We start from the raw sequence: 26,218 nt of genomic DNA, 5'->3' as shown, positions 1-26,218 counted from the left end.
AAAGTGCTGCACTTCTCTGTTGGTTTGAGTTTGTGTCCTTCCTTAAATTTTTCAAGTTTTAAGTTTAAAATAGTGCTTATATTTTAGATGACACTGAAATTCTGAAATTCAGCAGGGACTTCAGTGAATGTTTGTGTGTTGTCTGGAATAGGAATGGCTTTTTAAAAATATTTTTTCTTAAAGAAAAAAAAAAGTGAATTTCTGAATCTATCTTCTAACTTGAAACTGCATTTTTTCTGCCTAGAGAGATTCTGTGACATATGGTGGTGGCAGTGGCAGCTGAATCTTTGTGAAAATTTACAACTATGCTGCATGTTTTTTGTTGGGAATCTAATCTTGAAAACGACCACTGGAAATGAAAGGCTATTGCTCCATGTGCTGGTTTATACAGCTCTCCCAGGATTAATTAATTTTTCCAGTACTGGTGATGAGCAATAGTACCTAGTGGTAATTTGGTAACTGGTAAGTTGATGGAATTCCAGACAATACATATGTTTAACCATCTGCCTTGTTTGTTTTCACTTGAATAAGCTTTGCCCACTTCAAGCTAAAAATTTTTGGAAGAAGAGACAGAGAGAAAAAGCCAAATGTTTGTTTACTTATTTACAAAGTGAAATCTTGTACTTAGTTTTAAGTATTGTTTACACTGTAATACTCTTTTTAAATTTTGTTTTGTACCTGATTGCAAATAAAAACATATGTGTGATTAGTGATGACTATTGGTAGAGCCTACCAGTAGTAATCCTAAACTCTTTAAGTTGTATTTTGAATCTAAAAGTAAATTGGGGTTTTTCTGCTTGTGGTGGCAGATTTTTTTGGCACTGAGAAAAGAGGCTGCATACCAAGTTTTTAAAAAGGTGCAAAGATAATGTAGATTAATGTAGGTTATTATGTAAGTACTGGGCTGGCATTCATAACAGAATCAAAGGTGTTACAGAAATTAAAATTGCATTTTATTTTAATTACAAATTACCTCATTTATTCAGTTCCCTACTATACCTGTCTGCTCATAACACTAAAATCACCAAAATATTGGTCAGCCTGCTATGTACAGCAGAAAGATTGCTTAAAGGAACTATTTCTTAGGTTAGAGAGGCAGGCACCTGTGTGGTCACCTGAAGTCTATCTTCCATAGTCACTGGGCAAAGCCATACAACTTCCCCAAATTAACTAATAGTTGACTTAGATCTTTCAAAACAACAGCTTATGTTGACTTGTTAAAATTATTCTTGATAGAAAATCCCTGCTCTTGGTAATTTATTCAAATAATAACTTATCCTTAAGAGAAATACACTGAAGAAAACATGGACTTGGTTTCTAATCTAATCTTTTCTAATAGTTAATATTTTCCATCAATGGCAGCTTTTGTGCCTCTGTTTCTAGACTGTGAAGTTCTTTGTGGCTTATAGATGCTTTGGCACTCAAGGCACTCCTCAAGCCTTTTTCCAATAAGCAAGATAGGTAGAGTTCTGTGTCTTTTTGTGAAGTATTTTTTCTAATTATTTGTTGTGTTTGTCTCACTTGAATATGCTCCATTATATCCACCTGATTAAAAAACTTAGAGACCCTTGAATGAGGCCTTCTTCCAACTGGGGCTGCATCTGTGCTAAATACAGGCAATAGTTTAACCTCTGTTTATGTTCTTGAGATTTCCCTGTGTGTGTCCAGTGATGATGCCAACCCTTTGCTGCAAGTTCTGGGAGTTAATTCTGATGACTCCAGGTCTCTTCTAAACTGCTGATTCTCAGTGTGCTTCCTTGATATGCAAATATGACAGCTGACTTAAAACTTGATGTTTAGCACAGTCCCTGCTTGTCTTTGCCCAGGTTTTCCAGTCAAGGCATCTCCTTGCTTGGCCTTGGTGTCGTGCTGTACTTCAGAGCATTTTCAGTCTATTGTGCAATAGTCTAATCTGTAGTGATTTGCATTCCTTTTAAATACCAGTTAATTTAATGTTAGTTTTGGGTTTAATGCTAAATTCTGTAGTGTTTAGATAAACTCGAATGAGTCTGAGCTTTTTGTTGATATCTATTAATGATTTAACTTTGTTTTGATTTCTGTATTTCATGCTTTACATAATTCCAATTTCTTAATGAAAACGTCACTTTCTGCTAAGTTGTTTTGTGGAAACATGAATAATTTTTAAGATGCAGCTTTTTTTTGTTGCTTTTTTCCAGTGAATTTTTCAAATGCATTTAAAATTTTTTTTCTAGGTTCCAGATTGCTAACTTTATTTCCCATAAATGCATCCTGAATCACATTAGTTTCAATCTCTTTCAATTGCTTATTAATAAAGATAAATATCAACCATTCCAGTATTTTGCCATTAGCTGGTTTCATGCTAGCAAGAATATAAGAACCTGATTTGCCCAATCTGTGGATTCTGGTTTTGCTTGCTAGTTCTCAGAATTATGGGTTGCAAGTTATCCAGACCTGTTTCTGCAGCTGTTCCTTGTTGAAAGCACAACTGCATCACCTGGCATTCCCTGGAGACCTAATGAATGCCTTTGGTGTTTTCTGTTGTTCTTTCTGTCAATACTTCTGCAACATACCATGTGGAAGAGTATAAATACTGCTGAAAGGTAATCAGATGACTTAGCAAATTATCTAGTATCATCTTAGAGTTAATTTTGATTGCAAAAGTTGCTCTTTGCCCTGTAAAGGCAGCTCAAAATATTGTGCAAGTAGACAATGAGTTAATGGAATAAATTAGGAGGGGGGTAGTAGTAGATGTCCTTTATTCATCAGAGGAATGGCCAGGAGCTAGATATACCAGTTAAGAAATAGATTTTCAAGTTCCCATGATATTTCATACTATTGTTTTTATATATACATGCTGAAAAAATAGGATGAATCTTGACTATGTTGTCTTAAATAGAATTGGTGTATCCATTTATAATCCACCTCTTATTCCTCTTCAAGTTTCAGGAACCTTGTTATTTCATCAGTTAAATCTGAGTCAAATACAAGTCTCACAGATGGGAGATCCATTCCCATTGACTGCAGGAATAGGCTCTGAATTCTTTCAAGTAGTAAAATAAATTATGGACAATTTACCTGATATATGTAAATGAAGTGGAACTAAGTGACAGCAGAGAATACAAGGTCTTACAGTATTGATGCTGTAAGTAGGATTTCTGATAACATACCTTAAATTGATTCTAGGATGATGGGAATTTTTTCCTTTCTGTTGAAAAGGCTTTAGATTGTGCTGTTAACAAATTAAACCAAAATAAGATGAGAAAGTGATTTAAAGTAGTGTTGTTTCAGAAATAGTTAAGTATAGTAACACTTATATCTAATCAATACAATAATTGTATGTAAATGCATTCTTATCCACTATAGGATAATAGTTTAAATGTCTTTAAATGCAAACTGCTGCTGAGATTTGATTGCTGATTTGAGATAATACTTCGCTTGTGTTTAGAAAACAAATTCCTCTTGGGAAATCAGTATTTGTCATATCAGATTCCATACCTTCATTTGTTGGGGGACAGGGTTGCCTCTGGGGAAGAGCTGATCATTCATATGTTACTGTATTAGCAAGATCTATTTGTGGAATCAAGGACTGCTCAGTCCAGATTCATCCATCTTCCTGCTGCCTTCTGTCTTTTCCCTGAGCACCCTGGGTGGGTAAATTCTATATTCTGAACTTGAGAAGTAATAGCTCTGGCTCCTGGTACCTTGGCTTGTTTCCTGTGTACTCAGTAAATGTTTGACTGTGTATGTTTGTGTTCAGAAGGAACAGGGAATACGAGTGTATGGGAAGGGTGAAGGGGACTGTAACTAGCTAGAGAGAAGTGTGCTTTGCTGAGGGTTTTCTCCAACAGAGAAATAATGACAAAATGTGAGCAGTGGAACTGCCTCTTCTCCTGGTTTTGTTGTGTGGATATAGGTGTCTACATACGTGCACCAAATGTTAGTAAAATAAGGAGCACTGTAGTAACATGCTCACTGTCCTTCTGAGAAAGCAAAGCACAAGCCTGATTTCCTCCTTGTGTCTGTTGGAAGGTAAATCTCCTGCAGAGCAGGGTCAGTGCTGTCTGTTTGCCTCCATGCACAGAACTGCACGAGTTCACTAAGGGGGAACGTGGCAACTTCCCACACTGCTTATGGGTTTCAAATCCCATTTCAAGGGATGGAATTGCTTCAGGGATTTGTTGTGAGATTGTAAAATTCTTGCATCTGAGATTATGCGTCCCAAATTGCTGATTCTGTGGAGCAGCTTCTTTATCATCAGTGCAAAGATTCTGAAAGCACGTTTGCCTGTTTTAGCAGTGCAAGTGTCCAGGGCACAGGCACAAACTGAGAGGCTGCACCTCAGCAAATCTAGAAATGTGGTATCCTGTGCTGTACATTCTGAAGAGATGCATATCAAAGTACATTGCAAAAGCAATAATTTTGAGTATTCAGATGTAGGAATACAGATTAGCTATTGCTATAGCAACCTGTATACATTCTTCAGTTAAAAGAATGAATTACAAAATATCAGTCCTAAATCTTAGAGTAAGACCCCGGATTGCATTCTTTAAAGTAAACATATCCATAAATCTCAGCTTGGAATAGACACTCTGCATGTAGAACTGGAATGGTTTGCTGCATTTTAGGAGTTAGCACTTGAGTCTCGCTGTCCATGTAAACATGTTAGGGGTCTGTTACATGCAAGCAAAACAACAAAAAATCTCCACTTGGAAGATTTTATCCAGGAAATGGTCACTTTTGTGGCAGTGGGTTTCTGTGCTGTAGCACTGGAGCAGTGTGGTGCTGAGAAGGGAGCTCATTCCAGGGCAATTGAAGCACCTAAGGGGAGCACATAGAGGATGGGCTGGGTTGCTGGATGGTGGAAGCTTCACTCCACTTATGCAACGCAGAGTTAATGAGCGTGTGTTAAAATAACAATAAATTGTCAGGATTAATACCAAATAACCTGGTTTAACTCAAGTTAGATCATCAGTTCAATTCCTTCAGAGAGCGGAAGAATAAAAATTAGTTTTTAAAACTTCCTGTCACAGATGAAACTTTCAAGGGATGTGATCACCTATTAAACTGCTTCAGTTTGTGGATTTTCTAAGATCTTCTAAGATTTTTTAAGATTTAAGTGAGACAGTAGACAGAATTTGCATGTGTTGCTACATATGTATGCATTCAAGCATCCTGCTAAATCAGGTAGCAAAATATGAGTTATTTACCTATTCATACTGCAGAGAAAGTTTGTTGTTTTTTTTTCCAAGACCGTTTAAGAGACAAGTTGGGAGTACTTGATTACAACAATAATGAAAGAACTTTTCTTCAGTGCACTTATAAATACTTTCAGTGAAGGGTATATGGATACTTTTGCTTGCTCATTCAAGGGAGCAGTGGAAAGAGATGGGAAGAGACAGGGAAAAGCACAACTTTCCCTGTTCAGTGTTTCTAATGTTATGTCACTTAAGTCTTCAAGTTTTTACATATGTTGTTACTATTTCAACTATGTGTTTCTCAGCTGTATTTTCCCTTTCTTCCTAAGACCAGCTATTACATGACCCTGTACTTCAGCACATTCTAACAGATTTTAAATAAACCTTTTTTAAATTAATGAAAGAAAACTAGAAGATTTCCAGGGAAATCCCTTGCTAGATAGCACATCTGTCAGTGCATTTCAATCTGTAGTAATTTTCTTCAGCTTCATCAGAAGTTTTGTTCAAAACTCAAATATTTGCTAGAGGCAAATACAATTATTTTAGGTCATATCTGAAACTTTGATCAAGTACCAAATATTTTACTGTTGAAATTGTAATGTCCCAACTTATATCAACAATAAACCAGTTAAATAAAAAAAATAAAAGAAGCACCTGAAATCATGCACAATAATGTTAAAATCTCTGGAGACATTCTGTAAGCAAACTGAAAGAGAAATGACTGCACTTTCAAGTACTGATAATATGCAGAGGTGTTTGTCTTCGTCCCTAGCTGAAAATGCAGCATACCACTATGTAAATTTGATTTATCCTAATTAAATATTTAAAAGATGTTGGTTTTCTGTTACCTTTTTGGAGAAGATCGGATATTCTAGGTACAACATTTTCTGGGTTCATATTACTACAATAATTGTTATAAATATGTAAGATCTGTTGAGAAAGTGAATATTGTGAATTTTTGTTGGTTTGAAGAATGTCTTCCAAGTAACCTCTGAAGTCAGATGTTTCAGTTACATTATAATGGATTTCTCTTATCTTGGTTAACTTAAAGACTATTGATAATTTTATGCAGATTAAATTTGAGAGTTTTCTTTAGGTTTTGTACAGTCTTTGGGAAATCTGTTTGTTTCAGATGGCCAGTAAATATGTGATCACTTTCAAATTATTTAATATTGAAAAAAATAATTTCAACTTGAATGCTTTCTGCTATTTTGGTACTTTTGTTCTAGGAAGCTCCTTCAGCTAAAACTTGCGGGATCTGGTTGTGATCTCTATTGCTAGGTCCAATTCTTCTTACATTAAATGTGCAGTAATGTCATCTCAAATCAGGAATGGAAAGGATCTGGCTTCATAGTCCAGTGTTTTGGGTCAGTTGGCAGGACTGTTTCTTCAGGGCTCTTTCTGGAGGAACTGTATTCTCAGAGGACTGTTGAATTGATGCCTGCTGCCTTCAGAGCACGTATATGGAGTCTGGAGTTGTCACTGGAAAAGACTTTTATATAAACCCTCACAAAATCAGCCATCACCTGCTCCTACAAGGTGCAGAGGGGCTTTTTTGGGGAGAGAAGGAAGGCCCTGGAGAGCATGTTGGGGAGATATCTTCTTGATTCCCATGTGCACTTCTAGTTTAATATCTGCCTGATTTATTTTCACAGGAGCTAGCAAAGGGAACATATCAGCTGCTGTTATTGTTGAGAATGAAAATTGAATGCCTTTGATAAACATTGAAAGAACAGTCCCTAGGTATATTTTCCCTTCCAAAGTCTCTTATGGTAATGCATAGTAAGTGTTAACAGAAGTAGCACTTGGACAGTTTCAAGCAATTGAATAGAAAATTCAGAAGAAGCCCTGCTGAATTTACCAAGCCTGGGCAAGCTTGGTATTTTATTTTTCTAATGCAATTTTTTTTTTTTTTTTTAACCAAGCTTTTTCATTACCACTTGTGCATGGAAATCAGAGATTCACAATGAGATCATAATTCATTCTCTATATAAATGTTACAGGTACACACTTCATGGAGGGAATGCTATTAAGAATGCAAAAGCAAGCAGTCAAGAGCAAAGAGTGCTAACATTAAGGCTGGCATTGCAACCTAATTCAGCTTCTCTTATGCATATGCACTATGATGATGTATTTAATTATAAGAATACATAACACTTTTCCAGATGATTTCTTCTTTACTTGGTACACAAGATGGACAGTGCTCAATTAGTGCTCAACTATTCAAGATGCTGTTTTATCTTAAGTGTTTGTTGTTTGGTCCTAAGCCTTATTTACAGTGAATGATTCAGCCCCTGTCCAGAAGTCAAAATTATTTATTTCCTTATAGGCTTTTCTGTTCCGCTCACCACCACTGTATTCAAGTGCATCACAGGTTTTAAATTAAATTTATCTCCACGAAACCCCAGTGAGGGATGCAGTATTATCTCTGTTTTACAGATGGGGAACTGACACAGATTAAGGTCAGAAAAATTCACCGAATTTGGATGCACATTTTAAGACTTAAGATTAGATTTTTTAGAGCCCTTCAGATCATACAGTATGTACTGTGTTCATAAAACAGCACTCGCTTCTTCAGCTTCAGGTGTGTTTTTTCTTGTGTCTCCATATCTTCCTCAGCATCTCGTTTGTGTAAACTGAAAATTTACATGGCAGTATTGATGGCTAAGGAAAGGTTTCATGTGGTACCTTGTGTAGTATCACACAGGAACTCAGAGCTTTCTCTGAAGGAGGAAAACTTCTTCAGTGAATTGCCTGCAGAGAAGAGGCAGTGGGTCCTGTTGAAGACTCATATATATGATTTTATTATTTAAGACTCATTCTTAATGCTTGCATATAAATTGGGATTACACAAGACATCTGAATTCTCATCCTTGTCAATTTGATTGTTTGATTTTTTTTTTGTAATGGAAAAGGATTAATTTGGAATATTTAAGTTCATGATCCAGTTAATTTGGTGAATGAATATTAATTCAGAATTTGTATTGCCTAGAAGGGGGTGTTGTTTTTTCCATTATAAAAGCTAAGAGAATCTTTCCAAGTGTACTTTATTTTCATAACAGATAGCATGTATGTATTTATGTTGTCATGGCTTGGCTTTGTGAATGAAGATTTCAGAAGGGCAATTTTACTTGTGTTTTCTCTGTTGGCAGTTTATTTTAAGCCAGTTTATTTTATGACAGATATTTTTTTAGGAGTGCTGGCTGCTAAGAGTAGTATAGATAATTTAAGGTAACCCTTTTCTACTTCATAGTCCTTTAAAACCTTAAAAACCTTTAAAAAGTGATTTGTGAGTCTTTTTGTTAATTTTGGTGAATTTTGATTAGTAAAGAACCAAGTACTGTAACCAAATAAAGATTTTACTGTATCTTTTAATGTCAACTTGTGCTCTTCTAAGTCTATCAGTCCTTTGTTTACTTAGCCATAGGACTGATATTTCTATAAATTTTTCCAAAGCTCTTTGACATCTTTAGCTGACAGTTATTAGAGAAGTGAAATGTCTTGTGTTCAGTGTGGCCCTGCCTATTGCAGTTTCTTTAAACACCTCCTTAGTGTTAGCCTGTGTTTTGCTTGTAAGACAACATTCCTTGTAGTTTGCCAAGTGCAGAACTCCTATGGAACTGGAAGGCTACTCTCCATGTAGACACTCAGGAGGTTTTTGTCCTGACTGTGAAGTGCACTTGTGAAGTCAAGTGATCACTTATTAACAAAAGAAAGTTAATTTTTCAGTTTAATTCAAGGTCTCTTTTGTTTTCAATTGCAACCATTTTCAGGCTGCTTAAAGCCAGCTGTTCCCAGATCTTAATGGTATTGCTGTGACATTACAGCACAACTTGCTATTGTGGAAAAAGTCAAAGAGAGAACTTTGCAAAGTACAGACACCTACTGGGTAGCTTGTGTGGTACACATGTATCATGTGTACATATTTTAGTAATAAGAACCAGGCATATTACATCCATTATTTAAGAGGTGCAATGATAGGCCAGAATTTTTCATTAGAAATAGCCAATTTGTGCATAATATTTGATACTGGTACTCAAACAGGACTGGAAGTGGAAGGCTGTGGAACTGGGCTAGCAGTCTGTTTGAAGAGTTATCTGAGGAATTCACAAATAAATCATAGCATCAGCTTTGACAAATGGCAGCCAAATTCTTGAATCTGCAACACGATCTCCAGTTGAGTTCTCTGCCAGTTTTCTGTGCTTCATCCTGAACATTCATCCTGCATATTGTAGATTAAGATTTAATCATGTCTATAGATTCCTAATTACTCATGAATATCTTATTAGAAAGGCTTGCTGGCAAGGAACTCCAAAGCACTTTCAGTGGATTATATGGAAATTTGTTCCAGAATTAGCTGCAGAACAGTCATCTGGCACCCAATTCTTGTTTAAAATGTTATCAGGTTTACTGACAAATGAGAACATAATACTGACTCAGTTGTTCCAATTAATTGTCTGACCAGAAATGTGGTGGGTTGTTTCGGTTGTTGTTGTTTTGTTTTGTTGTTTCTTGTTGTTGTTTTGGTTTTGTTTGGGGTTTTTTTGGTGTGTTTTTGTTTGGTTTTTAAATTTTTTTTAATGTTGAAAAGTTAGGAGTAACACGAAAATTTTTTGGTGGTATGTGAAGTGATGCAAAGTTGCCAGAAATACAGAGAAAAAAACTGCAAAACCCAAAAAGATCAAGCAAAAAATAATAAAAAAACCCAAACAAAAGAAACAAAAAACCCCACCAGAACACCAGAATTATTTGCTTGGTTTACAACTTGATTATGTCACTCATGCAATTCTGTGTGGTGACAATATGTAAGAAAAAAAAATATATAGACTATTGCCTAAAAGCAGGAAGAAAATTGGGAAGCTTGGGGTCTTAACTTTTCTCAATCTTTTTGATGACAATTTTCTTTTTAGAAAGGCTCTATTTATTTCTGCAGTCCTTTCATCTGAAGAAGGTGAAACTTTTTGCATGTTTCAGTTTCTCTGGTGCTAAGTATAAAAGTTTTGTAAGGAACAAAGAACAAAATGCAAAAAATAATTCCTCAGTATTGTATACTGAGTCAACAGAGGTTTTTAAAATTATGTAGCTGGTTTCTCAGTGACATAAAAATTCTGGAGTGTGTCTGGAAACTCACAATGCAACATCTCTTCCTCATCTCACACTTATTTTTGAATGGACTTTTCGTAATCCTGTTCTGGCCCTGGGTTGTATGGACCAGCCTTTTGCCATAGCACACCCTGTGCCATCTTCCTTTCTGATTGTGTTTATATTGTGTATTTATATTGTCCTGGAATTTTTGGAACAGCCATATCTCTTTTCTTCTTAAGGACTTTTAGTCCTTGAATCTTTTCACTTAGCTCCCTGCAGCTTTTCTTCTGCAGCTCTATTTGCTCCATCTTTCTGTCCAATTCTGCAGCTGTCCATACTGCATTCACTCTAGGGAAATAGTAAGCCACTTCAGGGTAAGACTTACTCCTGGTGTGTATTTCTGTCACCAATAAAGTGACTTTATATAGTGCTACAATAAATAAGAATTCTAAAACAGCTTTTTTCCCTCTGCATTTTAAAGCCACCTTTTTCCACTGAAGGATATAGCAAAAGAACATTCCTAACCACCCCACCTTGTCAGCTCTCTGAGTTTGTAGCCTCAAAAGAAATGAGTAAAACACAAGTGTTTCAATGTGCAGTGTGCTGGTCTCTATAGCTACCTTCCTTCCCCATCTCTACTTTTGCCAGGGTAGTTTTCCTTGCATTTAAATATCTCAACAAATGTCACAAGCTTTTATTCTTCCTCTAGCATGTAATGTAGCCCTAGGTATCTACCCTAGAAAAAAGGATTTTCACAGTGTAATTTCTGCAATTTACTGCATTGTATGTAGCATTTGCTTAATTTTTTCCTTTTCTGCCTTTCACCTTCCTGCTTTAAAAAATGTCATTGATTGATATTAATATTTTTTCTGTGGTAAAACGTATTTTCCCTTGATCTTAGTGTTGGTAATATATTATTCAGTCTTTCTTCTTAATAAAAGCCATTGGTTGTTCCAATACTCACCATAGTTATAACAACACAAAAGGTCTCGTTCATCAGAATGACTTCATGTGGCAAAACCAAAACCCTGATTTCTCTGTGCATCAGGATAACAGCTTTGGTGGATGCCAGTTATGAAACAGGATTTAAAACATAGTGTGTTTTGGGCTGTGTTTTGTTCCTAGGAGATTACCACTGAGGAAAGTGAACATCACTTATTATATTGCATATGTATGCTTGTACCTGTTTTGTTCTTTCAGTAGAAGCCAACGAAGAGGTGAACCTGTTGATTGTATCCCATTTCATAAAACCTTTTCCTTAAAATCATTGCTACATGGTACATGGATTTTGTAAAGTTCTTAGTTATCAGAATTCATTGGATTTGTGTCATCTGGGATGATGGTGGAAGGAGGAGTCATAATTCTGGATCATCTCTGCTAATATGATGAAAATTGGACACAATCTTATTTAACAGATGAAGTTGTGAAGCTCTAGATGGGCAGACTGAAGTCTGGGCTTTTCTTGTTTCTTTTGTTTTATTTGGTTAGCTTCAAAACATTGCTATGTTATCAACACTGCTTAGTCAGAAATCCAAAACACAGCACCATACAGGCTACTGTGCTGAAAGCTAACACCATCCCAGTCAGGCCCACTACAACTGGGAACTGTCTGCTTCTCATCAGCCCTTCCTCAGGTTCCTGCTTGTGATGCTGTTAAAGTGAACTGGAGCATCCTATGCTTGGGGTTGGATTCTGCTTGGTTGACAAGCTTTCTGTGGGCATGTTTTTAGGGCCAGTGATGTAATCCAAAACCTATAAACATGCAGTAGGAGAAGGGAGCAGAGGAAGGGAGGATTCTCTTGGTGGTCATATTCACACCTTAGGTGAATCTGCTGTAAAAATACCTGGGCCTCCGGGTACAAAACATTGAGATCAACACTGAGAGCAAAATGGAAAAATACTGTCCCAGAGGGGCTGGAAAAGCTGCTGCAGCTTTGGTGAAAGGGAACAGAACTGGAAGAGAGAAGGCAGGCTGTGGGACTGCAAAGGGATGGCCCTTCGCATCATACACATGAAGGTCCTTAGGTACTGTGCAATAGACCACAATCTTTTTTTAATTTTAAGTGTAGGTAATTTAGCTTGATTGATCATGCTAAGTAAATGGAAATATATTTGAACGGTTATAATTTTGATGTTTTCTTTGCTGCTTGATTAAGCAGGGACAGCCACATGTAGTGGATTCAAGTCCATCATAATCTGCATATGTGAGAAGCTGATCCTTGTCAACACCGCCAGAATTGGTTGCATGCATCAAATGTAATGGGCTTGCTGTTCAGTAGCTTCTGTGGGCGGTGAAAATGGAAAATAATCCACACAAGCTTTTCCTTTCAACCCCATGTGGAGCATTAAATACCACCCCCATGGAGAGAATCTAGGCTATGGCTGTCAAAGATACTTGAGCACCTTTTCTGGTTTCCTAATTCTTCCTGGCTTTTTCAGAACAAAAATAGCAGTAGGATGCTATATTTTGGCTCACTGAAAAGGGAGAGGGTTTTTTTAATTGGAGGCTGTGTTCTGAAACTGGAAGAAATCAAAATGTAGTTAAATCTTTTACAACAGTGGGAATGGAAGATGCTGAGAGATAAAGCTGCTCTTACCAGCAAAGGGCTAGTGGAAAACCTGAGTGATTTTAGAATGATTTCTTTTTGTTAGTGTTTTTTAAAAATCTTTGATCAAAATGGTAAATCCTAGCTGCTAGGAACAAGGACATTCATTGATATGTGCTTGGGTTAAATAAGTAATCTGAATTGTGTGGATTTCATCCTCACAAAGTGGCAGTAAGGGGAGGGAATGAATAAAAAATAATAAAGCGTGTGAAGAGAGGGGAGACAGTTCCTTGTTTTACATCATTTCCTGAACGTGGTGCAGAATTCGGATGTTTAAGTAAAAACATCACTTTTTATATAACCAAACCTTTTAGAGGGAAAAATGTCAAATGTGTTTAAGAATATATTTTTTTTTTAGGATAAATGGCAGCTCAGCAAATGTGCTGAAAAAAATCTGAAGTTAGCCATGAACGTAAGTTACTGGACAGTAACTTTGTTCCCTTAACTACAATGTGTGACACAAGTCTGATATTGCTGATTTTTTTAAAGAAATACGATTTTTTTTAAGGCTTAAAAATAAGTCAGCGAAGTTTTCTTCTGTTTGCCATATAAATTTGCAGTGTTTTTACTGTCAAATTGAGTTGCAGCTAATGAATAGGTGACATTAATATGGTAGAATGACAAATTTTGAGAGAAATCTGCTTGGATTGTTTCTAAAATATTCATTTACATTAGCACGGAGATAATGGTATTGTAATTAGTTTCTTTAATATGCACATTTTAAGTTAGCCCATTTTGCATTGTCTTGTCTTCTCTTGTTAAACCAGAGTTGTAGCTTTACTCACACAGTGCTTACAGGATTGCTCAGCAAAAGCCTTCAGCTTGCTTCCTGGTGGGTGGTGATACCAACACTTTGTTGTTCAGGATGAGTGAGTGTATGATAAAATAAAAGGGCATTTTGGAGACCAGCACCATCTCAATGAACCTCTCAGTTGGAGGAAGACAGCCTTAAAGATTTAGTGCCATGGCTCCTCATAGTCAGTACAGAGAAAGTAATTCCAGTGGTGTTCCAGGGTATTGGTCTCTGACTCCAGAGATGACAAGGAACAAGCAGACACCTATCTTGATGTTCAAGGGACCTGTCTTTAGGTGAACCTTACATTCTGCTTGGAGTTCTTCCTGTCTATTTTACAAGAATGGTTCTACAACATCTGCTATTTAAAAAATGAAGCACAAACCAAAAACCTCTAGCCCCCACAACTAAATGAACTTGGAGATTTGAGACCTGTGTTTAGATTTCCTCTCAAATAGATTAAATGTACGAGCAGTACTTATAAAAGGCCGAACAAAGGCAATGTGCCTGTTACCCAAATTTTATAAAACTGTAATCATATTTAAAAGATTTCAGCGTATCTCAACATTTTTCTTATTTTTAGCACTCTTCTCTTTCAAGGTGTAATGTAAAATGCCAGTGTAATTTTTTTCTAGTGCAGGTTATACAAAATTGAGATCTATTGTGCCTGTAAAATTAGTCTACTTGCTATGTTAGTCTTTAATAGTATATTCACACCTATAACTGCAGGAACACAGCTTGAAGGAAATTTAATTAGGAAAATGAGGCAGACGAAATAGGCAGTGTAATGTATACGTGCAATATGAAGAAGAGTAAATACACTTTTGATCTGAATAGTCAGAATAGAAGCTGTGTTAAACTGGCCTGAAATTTTCTTTTATCAGAAATGGATTTCTTTCATTTTCTAACATTACTATGTAATTGTGCTCCTTATTACTGGGATTAGAAAGACTACTATCATTAAAGAAGAAACATCTTTCACCAATTATATTTAATTTCTGTTTTAGCTGGCAATGACCTACTCATTATGTGAAAAATGAAAGTCCCTGAGGGAACAGACGTAGTGAGGTGATTCCAGTCAGCTGGGAAACCTTGTGCACACACTATTTGCATTTCATGACTAGCATGCATGCACCTGTACTGTATTGATTTCATCTTGTTTACAGGCCATTCAAGCAATAAGTAGGTAGAATTCAGATGACTGAAAATTTGCTCTGCTTGTAGCAGTTTCCTGTGAGCTGCACTCTGGAATATTCTACCCTTGCTGCAGTGCTTGCTGTACAGCCATGGATTATTTTGGGTAGAGTTATGGAATATTTAGATAAGTAGTAGGATATTTAGGATAGTTGGATATTTAAGCATCTTATTGGATTTTTTTGTTTGAATAAAAATGGTTTTGATTGCTTCTCAGCTCTCCAGTATGGTCCTACACAAATCCACTGCCTGCAGTGACATTTTGACTTAGCAAAACTTCTACCTCTGGGGATGCCATTGTCCTTAACATGAAGCTATTAAAAAAAACTTTAACCTTAATTTTTGTAATTATCCATATGTGTTCCTTTCTTCAAATTGAAGAATTTTGCAATGTACACTTCAGACTGGGATTTTGTTATTCTTAAATAACGATTTTCAAAGTCACCATTAGGCTGGGAAGACCTACAGGACACCCAAGTAATTTTAGATAGATAATTAGAATGGAAAAGCACCAAGTCATCCATTTCCAGCTTCCTTGGAGTCTCAATAGTTGAGGCATGGGATCAAGGCCTTATTTCCCATGTCATCAACCTTATCTTGCTATTTTCTATTTTTGCTAATGGCAGCAGAGAGTCAGATGACTTCTGGTGAATGCCAAAATCTCAGGTCCTTTTCCTTCTTAAATTGAATTAAAAAGCATCAGGTTTGAAATCAGTATCTGCTACTTTCAAGTATTGGTTCTTTGTTTAAGTGTAATCCATGTCTCTGAACAGTGCTTTTAGTTATCAGTAGCCTGGTGGAGAGAATAAGGGTTATTCTTAATTTAATTTAATTAAGTTGTTTTGTGGAATCAGATAGCTAAAAAAGCCAGAACTTCCTTTCAAAGAAGAAGCCCTTTTCAAGGACATTTTCAAAGAGTGTGCAATTAGAGGGATTTGTTATGTGTACTTCTTGTTGAATCAGATACAAGGAGCGAGACCTTAAATCTGAATAAATCTTACAGATTAAGAACCAAGATTGGGGCTCACAAAACAACAGTAATCTTTCAAGAAAAGGACTGTAGCAAAAGACCCTACATGACTAACAGTATCTTCATCCATCTGAAGCAACTTATACAACTGAATTTTCTGATGAGTCACTTGGCTTAAGCACGTAGTGTTAGTGCAGTGCTTCCGATCGTTCTGCACTGTTGTGACGCATTATATTCTTCACTGCTTCATGTTTTACCCTCCAGCACCTTGGATATTTCTGATTAAATTAAATACTTTAAATACTGTAGGGCTTAAAGACCTAAAATAGACACTTTTAGGATTTTGGCTTACTTATTTAAGAAGGATTTTCATCCTCACCAGGAGGAGAGAAGCTCTTGGTGAATGAAAGTTGAAATCTTTGGCTTTCTTGTGAGAAAATGCTGCACACAGCTATTGCTCATACTCATATTTCAGTTGCTTAAACTAGAAAGCATGGATCGAAAATGACAAAATGTACTTTCCCTAATTTTTAATTATTTCTTCAATTGAGGATTTTAGTGTAGAGGTTTAGAAAAAATGTTTATTTTGCAAGTCATGTGTACACTGATTTGCACTGTGACAAAGGGCGTGTGAAATACTATTTGTGCTTCTCCACGCACATACAACTCAAGTGTACACAGTGCAGAACAAATGAAAATGGGAGGGAGAAGTAGCATTCTCTGTCTAGAATTTTATAGCCTTGCCAAGATGATGAGAAAAAGGGTTTAAGAAACAATATGCAAAATCTTTGCTCTAGAAATAAACACTTTCCACCTATACCAGCCTTTTGAAGCACCCAATGCCTTGGTGAGCCTAGGAGCCACTTTCTTTCAGAAGCTGCATAGAAAATTTCGTTGTTTGGAAATTAGTCCCTTGATTATCTTATCTGTTCTCTCTTGCAGACCCTGAAGATTAACATTTATCATGCTGAGATTTGGACAGCACCTTATCAAACCCTCTGTGGTCTTCCTGAAGACTGAGCTCTCCTTCGCTCTCGTGAATCGGAAGCCAGTGGTCCCAGGACGTATCCTTTTGAGCAGTGCCTCAAGGATGGACACCTGATGTCTTGGGAAAAGCAGGAGGAGCTCAGTGTGCTTCAAAAGCCAGGTAGGATTCATCCTGGGTTTATTCTGAACCCAGGCAGTGGAGCGTAATATGCTTGATGGGTGTTGCAGAACTGCCGAAAACAGTTGCTTAGCAACTGTGACCTTAGAGGTGAATTTCTATTGACCTTTTCACCACAGAAGATGTATAAACAACCAGGTGCTACTAAGAGTGTTTTAAAGTGTATCTGAGGTGGTACTGTTTAAATTTCATATTATGCTAAATAACACATCCTGCTTCCCTTTTAATAATGTCACTTATTTTTAGATGTGGTAACTACTTTATGGGGGATTTTCAACTTCCCTGAGCTAAATGTACACCATTTGTCAAATGGCAGCAGAATCCTGTCTGAAGACTCTTTATTTTGGGGGGACAGATTGCTTTGATTAATTTAGGTAGGAATGGATTAAATAAACCCTCTGTATAGTGCACACATTTCCTGATAAAATAATGAAGCCCCATGTTGTAAGTAAAATTCTCAATTTAGAAACTATATAGGATGCAAGATGGTCAATGTACTTATTTAGTGTTTTCTATAGTGTGGTACATTATTTTCTAATTAATATTCTGCTTCTATGTAACTTGTGCTGGTGTCAGTAGCTGGAGGTGAACTTTGCAGGAACTCTTAAGACCAATCATTTCCATTCAGGTCTAGGGTAAAATGTTAGTAGGAGCTTTGTTAGGCAATAGCTGAACGTGTTTTGGGAGAAGAAGAAAGTTGTCTGGAGTTTATTCAAAGTTTTATTTCTTATGTTGTTTCTTTCGTAATTTAATGTGTAATTTAAAATTTTGTAACTCAGTATTTTTTTTTAAACCCGTAACTATCTGGAATATGAAACCCTCCTCTTTTCCAGTCAATTCTGGAGTTTATAACTGTTCAGTATAGATCTTCTCTATATAGGTTTATTCTAGTGCCTGAGGACCCTTTTGGTGAAAATTTTTTTTCCTAATTTCTACTAAGCCTCCCCTGGCACAACTTGAGGCCATTTCCTCTTGTTCGAGAGTAAATATAATAGTAGCTGTACTGTTTGGCAAAGTTTTAAAAGCAATAGGTAATTATTTTTCAATTAATTAGTGATGTGGACAGTTACTTCTGTTGTTAAAAAAGGAATTATTTCAGGTTTAAAGATATTTGTTTTGAATTTTTGTGAGCAGCTAGTAGGGATAAGTTAAGCAGCATATAAAAATTATTACAAGTGTCTTTTCTTCTTAAATAATTAAAGATTATAAACTGTAGTTGTATGGTTATTGCTGACTGTTTGGCAGATACATTTATTTGCCAAGGTTTAGCTTTGTTATCCCATAATGAGTATTGCAGCATATTTTATAGCGTCACATTGTTTTAATAGCTCGTGTTGTCATATATAATGAAGTCTTTGTTTCTCCACTGAATAAATGTTCAGGTAATAAAAACCTAACCTCTTTCCTTTCTCATTACAATAAGAAAAAGTTAGAGAAGATGTTGATGCAAAGGCTCAAATACAGTATGTAAAATAGTGCAGTTTGCAGTTGCAAGCCTTTAAAGTCTCTGTATAATGCAACATTGATCTCAAGACCTGGCAGTAACAAGTGTATTTTCTTTGTTTTATTGCAATAATTTTATCTGCCTTGTCTTTGGCACACTTACGACATTTCTTTTTTTAATATTTTTTTCAGTAGAAAATAAAATATTAACGTGTATGAATTAGAGAGACAAAGGAAATCAGTTTGAAAGCAGACTCACTCCAGGTGGTGGCTTTAATTAACTAGTGAGGTTGAAATTCCATATTGAAACAGAACACAGGGTTGGAGTTGTGAATTTGCTGTATTAGTTTTAAAATAAAGCTGTACTCGGGAACAAAATCAGTCAGAATGGTCTCGTGGAGTTCAGTATTCATGATTTGAACAATGCCAAAGCATGATTATTCAGTTAACACGTTCAGGTTTTGTTTATATCCAGCTGCCAATCCTGTGAATTCAGTTTGACACTTGAAAGTCAAACTGTGCTAATTGTAACCAAGAGTAGGAATAGCAAGAACGTAGTATTTGTGGTTAGGTTCCCCTGTTCCTGGAAAAAGCCTCCTCAGCTACCTCAGCATTAGACTTCTGTCTAATGGATTTACACTAGTTCATGGACTCAGGAACTGTTTGTGATAGCATCTCTGGGGAGTGAGGATTATTACAGATTCTTGAATAGAAATTAACTGGGATGTTACTACAGAGTAAGGGATATTTGGCATTCAGCTGGTGTAAGTCTTGTGTAAGCTAAAATCTCCATGTTTGATAGGAGTAGCAAACTCATTCTTCTCATATGGCACAACCAAGTGCAGAAAGAGAGAGATACATGTGGTCAGTGTTCAGGATCAGTGCATTTTCCCCTCAGTCAGTCCCTTTGGTGTTACCAAACAGGAAAATCATAAAGACTCAGAAGTTTCTGACCACTGTCTGAAGCCATCAGGTCACTCAACTACCATAACAAAATGGGGTGTGTGGACCTGCTTTGTTCCTGCATTTAGTTCAAAGGGGAAGACAGGACTTCCCTGCCCCTCCTGTTTGTCTGATTTCAGAGAAGTCAGGCACATAATGTTGGTTTACAGTCTTCACTAATGAGATACTGGCTTTGGGGCTGTCTTGCTGTGTTGATTTTCTGGTTTGTACAGAAATGGTAAGATTTTGTTTCGGTGATGCCTGTGAATTGTTATGGAGCCAAGAGCCTAGATGAGAATGCTGTGTGCAGTGCCCATCTGAGCAGTTGCCTTGGGAGTGGGGAGGAGGTGAGCTGGTTTTGGTGTTGGCTTGCTGGGATTTCTATCTTATATAGGTACCAATACCATTTTCTATGCAAAGTAGAGTCCCTGTTTGGTCTAAGTGCTGCTCTGCAAAGAGTGACTGGGAAGTCATTTATGGCTTCCTGCAATAACCGTGTCATCATCTTACAGGTAGCTATTGAATGGTTGCAGTAATGTAGGGAAATGTCTGTAGTCAGCAAAGATGTTGTTTCTGTCACACAAGAGGTGCAAGATGAACTAAATTGGCTCATGCAACTAGCAGGGACTAAGATTCTACTTGTCTTAAATTATTTCATTCAGAGCCTTGCTGCTTCTGTAGTTCAGACCAGAACTGTGCTGTTGTTTTAAAGAAAATCCATCTGCTGTTTGACAGGGACTTTCTGCTCTTTAATATGGTAACAAATTCTTTGTGAATGGGTTACCATTTTATTGATGTTTTCCTAGCCATAGCTTGAAATGGTTTTGCTCATATCTTCAATAAATATGAACTGATTTGTTTGTTTGTTTATCACTGCCTTTCTTGTTGCATTGTGTAGGGTACTTGCTTTCATCTTGTGTTAAACATGAAAAATGATTCTGAAGATTAGTAGAATCCATTTGGGTACTAGGACTTTTATTATAAATAAAATAATTCATTTGCGTTGTCCAATTTTTTTCAGGGTATTGATCTTTGGATTTGTGTTCAGGATGCCATAAGAACTAGCACAAAAAGAACACAGCAACATTTGTAAATTGATTGAATGCAATATGTAATGACAGAGACAAACATCAGATCTATGGCAGTACTATATTATACAAAGCATTTTTCAACAGTTTATTGAATTAGTTATTAAAAAAAAAGGCTTTCCAGCTGCAAACAATGAGCTGAGGGTTATGAGGATCAAGCAATTTTATAGAAATGTGTGGTGGACAGCATTGCTCCTTCAGCAAGTGCACATGTATGTGTGAGTGTAATAAATTAGAATAAAGACTTTACAGTGACTTTTCATCTGGGTTTGATTATAAGAGGTTTTTTCCATTTAAAGAAAAAGAAAAGGAAAAAAAAAAAAAAGAAAAAAAGATCTAATTTAATTGTCATATAGTGGATTTTTCAGGACTATTTGGTACTGCAACTTCCACAGAGATCTAGTGTTTTCCAAAAGAAAATATTCCAGTCGTGGGGACTAGACCATATATAAAAACCCATAGCATGTGATATTTCCTGGCAACTTCATCACTATGTGAAGTTAATGGTCTTTATTTGTTGCCAAGACAGTGTGCTGTTCTGTGAGTTACTGCAGCTTGTTCCTATTATTAATGAGTAGAGAAAACATTAGTTGAACCAGATGCTCCTTCAAGAACTTGATAACACCCTAAGCTGAGATGTAATGGATCTGGGCCTGTTGCATGGGTGGGATGGGATCCAGGGTCATGAAATGTAAGAATGATGTCTGCTTTGTTGTATGATTTGTCTGTCTCTGAATTTCCCTGTCATATGCTGTCAGAATTGCCATATTTCTTGAAGCTGACATACTCTATACTGTCACAAATGATTGCTGCTTTGCTTAAAAGATTTTCAGTTAGAAAGAAATAATCCTTTAGATTAGTAGTATTTTTAATAGATTTTAAAAGTAATTTTATGTATTTAGTTACAGTCCTGACAGAATTTCCACTGAAGGTAGCACAATGGCTCTCAGTGAACAGTAGTACTATCTCGCCAGTTTGGTTGAAACCCATAGTGTTTAGCATGTATATGAATTTTTATTTCTTCATAAAGTTACAGAGCTGCTGTTTATTGAGATTTAGTTTGTACATTACACATTTATCACATCTTTATTTATGCTCCATAATTATGAATTTTATGTTTTAGCCTAAATAAGTGTTAAAATTTGCCATAAAACTAAGATTTAGAAAATAAAATTCAGTTATATTGCAGAGTATGTAAATCTGCATTTACACATTGCAATAATGCACACTGCACTTTTACAAGTACACATTATACTTATTGAACCCTATGGCAAAGTGCTCTTTAGTGCTTGTTACAGAAGCTTTGTATGCATTACTATTATTATTATTGTTATTATTTTGCTTTAGCAAAATGCTGAGAAGCAGTCATGCTCATTTTAACTCTTTAGCAAGAGGTAAAACTAAGAGCTTTTGGTAAAGACTTCATAACCTGAATATGATCCTGGAAATTGCAAGGGAATCACATGCAGACAGCAAATGTTGTTTGGTACAATAAGAAGTGAACTACTTATTAGCTCTAGAAGAAGAGACTACAGGGAAAAAGATGAAGTTCCTTTGCTACCACAGTCAAGACCTCCTTAAATAGAGCAAGCTCAGCTTCACTCTATTCTCAAGTTACCTTCTGGGAAAATGGTTCTCTTCAAACAGCCCAAAATATGAGTGTTCTGCTTTGTGTATGCAAACCACTTGAATGTAGTGGTGATTGAGAGGTCAGTTAATTATCTCAGGCTGGAGTAATTTTCTCTGCAGTCTACAAACAAACGGATGATGTTTGACTCACATTAAGAAATGCTGTTTTCGAAGAGGATAGATTCAGACTGATGTGCACAAGAGCTTGTCTGGCTTATTTGAGGAGCTGGAGTTCAACTGTATCATGTGGTCTGATAAAAATACTTTTCTCCCTTCAAATCCTGACTTTCTGACTGTTGAAGGAGAATGTACTTCACCAGAAGGATTTACCTATTCTGTTTGTATTGTTAGAGTGGCAGTAATAGAAAAGTGTTAATGCAAATCCCATTCTAAATGCTTTGTGCCAGTATTCTAAATAGAAAGAATGAAAGTAATGAAATGAAAAGGGTTTTTTTGCTGATTTGAAAATGAATTATTTTACCAATTAAATGCATTCAGCAGATTAATGATAAGAATTTCTTGGGTTTAGCACAATTTAGAAGAGGTATTAAAAAAGCCACATCTGGGAGAATCAGTAGCTTGTAGTTTGGAGCCTGGTGCATCTTTCCAAATGCCACGGAGGGATTAAGTCTCTTATTAGTGGTGTGTTCCACTGACCTTCAAACCTAGCTGTATGGAGAGTAATGAGATCTCTGAAAAATGGGCTTGTAAACTGTGTGTCATAACAGATTGGATCTGTGCAATTAAATTTCTTGGCTACATTGCTAACATCTACTGATATCCAGCTAAAAAAATTCCAAATCCATTTAGGTTTAATCCCTTTTATTCACCTGTTTGTCATCATCGGTTTTTGGCATTATAAATGACTTAAAGAAAACCACATATTACATGACCCTCTACTGCTTCGTGTGTTTCAGGGGCACTCACTGTACAGTTTTGAAGATGTGTTACTAATATATGTCCTCTAAAAGTGGAATTACTTGTCCTTACAAGCTCCAGGGACGTGCAGAAGAATTTTTGAAACCTCGTCTGTGAGGCCCAGCATTTGGTGCTATGCTTAGATCCATGCCCATAAAGTAAAGAACAATTTAGAAAGCCTGTTCTTGTTGTAAAAATAACTAAGTAGATGAAAAAAAAAAATTGAATGCATCTAAATTTTAGATCAATTGGCTGAAGATTCCTATGGAAGATGACATTTCATAGAAGTTGTTTCCTGTCTTCCCAATGTTGTGATTTTTATTTTTGTTGAGATTGCTTCATGCAGAAGCAGCTTAATCTCTGAAACTTGAAAGACTCAATGAAACTTACATTCATATTTTATATTTATTACACTGTGGTTTTGGTTATTTACAGACTGCCATTTTCTCATGTTTATTCTCATTAACAACTTGGTAAGCATAATAGCATTTTTCATAATAACTTACAGCTCAAGTTTAATAGTAAACGACTTAAGGGAATTTACTTTGAGGTCCCTGTCATTGAGGTGGGAGATATTATATGGAGAAGAATTTAGTATTTTAGCATAGCAAGAAACCTGTTTATTGAGAAAAACCTCATCATAAGGAACAGCTTAAAAGAAGTCACTCTTAAAAGACAGAGGAGCATAGCTGTGTATAAAGAAGTAACATTAAGAGGTAATAAACTTGTATGAAAAGCGACAAGGAAACTGAGGTGGAATTCAGAAAAGTTAAAGTGGTAAAGGTTAAACCTTTGAGGTTTAACACAGTAATTAGCATTTTTGTTTAAAAAATGGCAAAGTCCTGCTTGTAAATGATGACTTGTAGTCAAGCAGTTATTTTCTAGTCTAGTTATTATTATTGAGCAAACCTGTAATTTCATCCTTTTTGTCATACCAGTAAAACCAAACAAACTCAACAACCAAAAGTGGGCAATAGATAACAAATACCAAAGGAGAAAATCTAAGTGCCTGCCTCAATCGCAGATAACCATGTACTTTGCATTCAGGTAGTAATTATGATGAACTTTAGAAACAAAAGGAATAAGAAGATTTTTTTTTTTCTCAGTGCATAATTGGATTTAAATTCAGCTTTTTTTTTCTTCTTTTGTTTTAAATAGTTTCTGACTACTGAAGGAGATGACAGTTACAAGCCATTCCCATTACAGTTTGTGCATGCCTGGGATGTTTTGTCCTAACACAGCCATCAGAATGTGATATGCAGTACACACACAGTTAACTGAGTCTGAGCAAGGTATTGCATGGCTTGCTCTTATGGCAGAATATAATTAAAAGAGATGATTGGAATACATGGTTATTCATAATAGATGTCACACAATTACCATAAGTAATGCAATACATGCAAAATATCCATTTGTAATGAAAATAGATTTGCTGGAAAGTCAATTGGATATTTCATTTATTGCTTATTGTTTCTAGCATATTGGAATATTTTGTGCTATTCAGTGTAATTCAACAGTGTTTTCTTCAAGTACGTATTTCTGAGAAGCATCTGACTTGAATTTCCTGTTGCATCTCATAAGATGAGATCTAATGATACAATGTTAAACTGTCACCTCTTTTGTTTTCTGAATCTAGTGTTTGCTTTGAAGAGCCTAGTACATAGTATTTTTCTGTTGAAACATACCTAACTATTCCTTGGGGTACCAGAATTAAAATATTAATGAAATATTTCATAATTTCACAAGTAATCATCTTGTTCTCCTTGTATTTAAAATACTTCTGTCATGGTTGAACGCCAGACAGCAACTAAGCCCCACACAGCCACTCACTCTGTGTTGGTGGGATGGGGGAGAGAATTGGAAGGGGAAAAGTGAGGAGAACTTGTGGGATGAGATGAAGACAGTTTAATGGATAATGCAAAATCTGTGTGTTCAAGTGAAGCAAAATGAATTCATTCACTGCTTCCCATGGGCATGCAGATGTTCAGCCATCTCCAAGAAAGCAGGACTCCAACATGTGCAGCTGTTACTTGGGAAGACAAATGACAGAACTCCAACTCAACTCTTCTCCCATTTCTTCTTTCAGTAGCTTTTATAGCTAAGCATGACATTATGGTATGGAATAACCTTTTGGTCTGTGGGGGTCAGCTGTCCCACCAGTGTCCACCTCAGCCTCCTCGCTGACTGGTGGTCTGAGAAGCAGAGAAGGACACTGTGTACACACTTCTCAGCAGTAACAAAAGCATCAGTGCTTTAGCAAGGCTATTCTCAGCACAAATCCAAAACAGCACTGTGCAAACTACTGTGAAGGAAATTAACTCTATCCAGACAAAACCAGTACAACCTTCAACAGTAAAGAAGTAAAAAAATAAAAGTTCATGCCATGTACATGAAAAATAAGCAGGAATGTTTTTTAAATGTACAGAATTGAAGGAATAGCGTACTGTGTTGTGTCATCCTTGTACAACCTCCAGGGCATAGGGAGTGATAAATAATGCCCTAGCCTAATCCTTTCAGTCCTTTGAGGATTCATATTCATTCAGTGACTTCAGAAACAAATGTCTTGAATAGAGTTAAGTCACCCATGTATATTTCTTCAGAAGCAACTTAGGGAAAACTGTTCACAAAAGGAATAATTTGGACACAATTACTTTATGCTGAAGCAGTCTGTGCATGATAACTGAATTTTGAGATGCAAAGCCCCAGCTCTGTTGGGCTTCAGCCCTTCTAGTATCTGTAGCTTTTAAAGCAGGACAAAACCCTTCCCTCCTTTTCATCCTCTTCACCCCCATAGCACAGTTCACTCGTGCCCAGTGGTGTGCTCACCTCCCCTGCCTGCTCAGGAGGGTGCCACATACGAGCTCTCCCACTTTGCTGCGTGCTCAGAGCTGCTCAATTGTGCCCCTCCATTTGTTTAGGAAATGTTTTCTTCTGTGGGTGTGAAGGGGTGGGTGAGAGTATCAAAGGCACTGATTCCAAATGGCCGGATAATTGCTTTGCAGAGCTTCAGCGAAGGGTCAAGCACCTTCTCTGAGCAAGGTAATTGGGTAAATTATGTTTTAATAAGTTGTCTTGTGTAAAGTTAGATATGAACATAGCAGACAATGGAGACTTTGTTGTTAAATGAGTCTACAGTAGGAATGGACTGCATAATTCATTGATACAGATGTTTCACTATCACTCATCCTGTATCTAGGTTTCTAAGGTT

The 26,218-nt window shown here is 36.4% G+C and overlaps 1 protein-coding gene across 5 annotated transcripts in view; it reads left to right on the top strand.

Annotated features, from left to right (window-relative positions):
* The window catches only part of FHIT (fragile histidine triad diadenosine triphosphatase), a 513,616-nt gene that overhangs the window by 105,116 nt on the left and 382,282 nt on the right, over window positions 1–26,218 (top strand). For all 5 annotated transcript variants that reach the window (XM_071756166.1, XM_071756165.1, XM_071756169.1 and 2 more), the window contains one exon: window positions 16,768–16,889. In XM_071756166.1, coding sequence (XP_071612267.1) covers window positions 16,790–16,889 — 100 coding nt within the window. In that variant the 5' untranslated portion in view covers window positions 16,768–16,789. The remainder of the gene's footprint in view (window positions 1–16,767; window positions 16,890–26,218) is intronic.

This window comes from Heliangelus exortis, chromosome 12 (genome assembly GCF_036169615.1).
Source record: "Heliangelus exortis chromosome 12, bHelExo1.hap1, whole genome shotgun sequence".
Taxonomy (NCBI): Eukaryota; Metazoa; Chordata; class Aves; order Apodiformes; family Trochilidae; genus Heliangelus; species Heliangelus exortis.
This window is presented reverse-complemented; position numbering and strand designations above follow the sequence as displayed.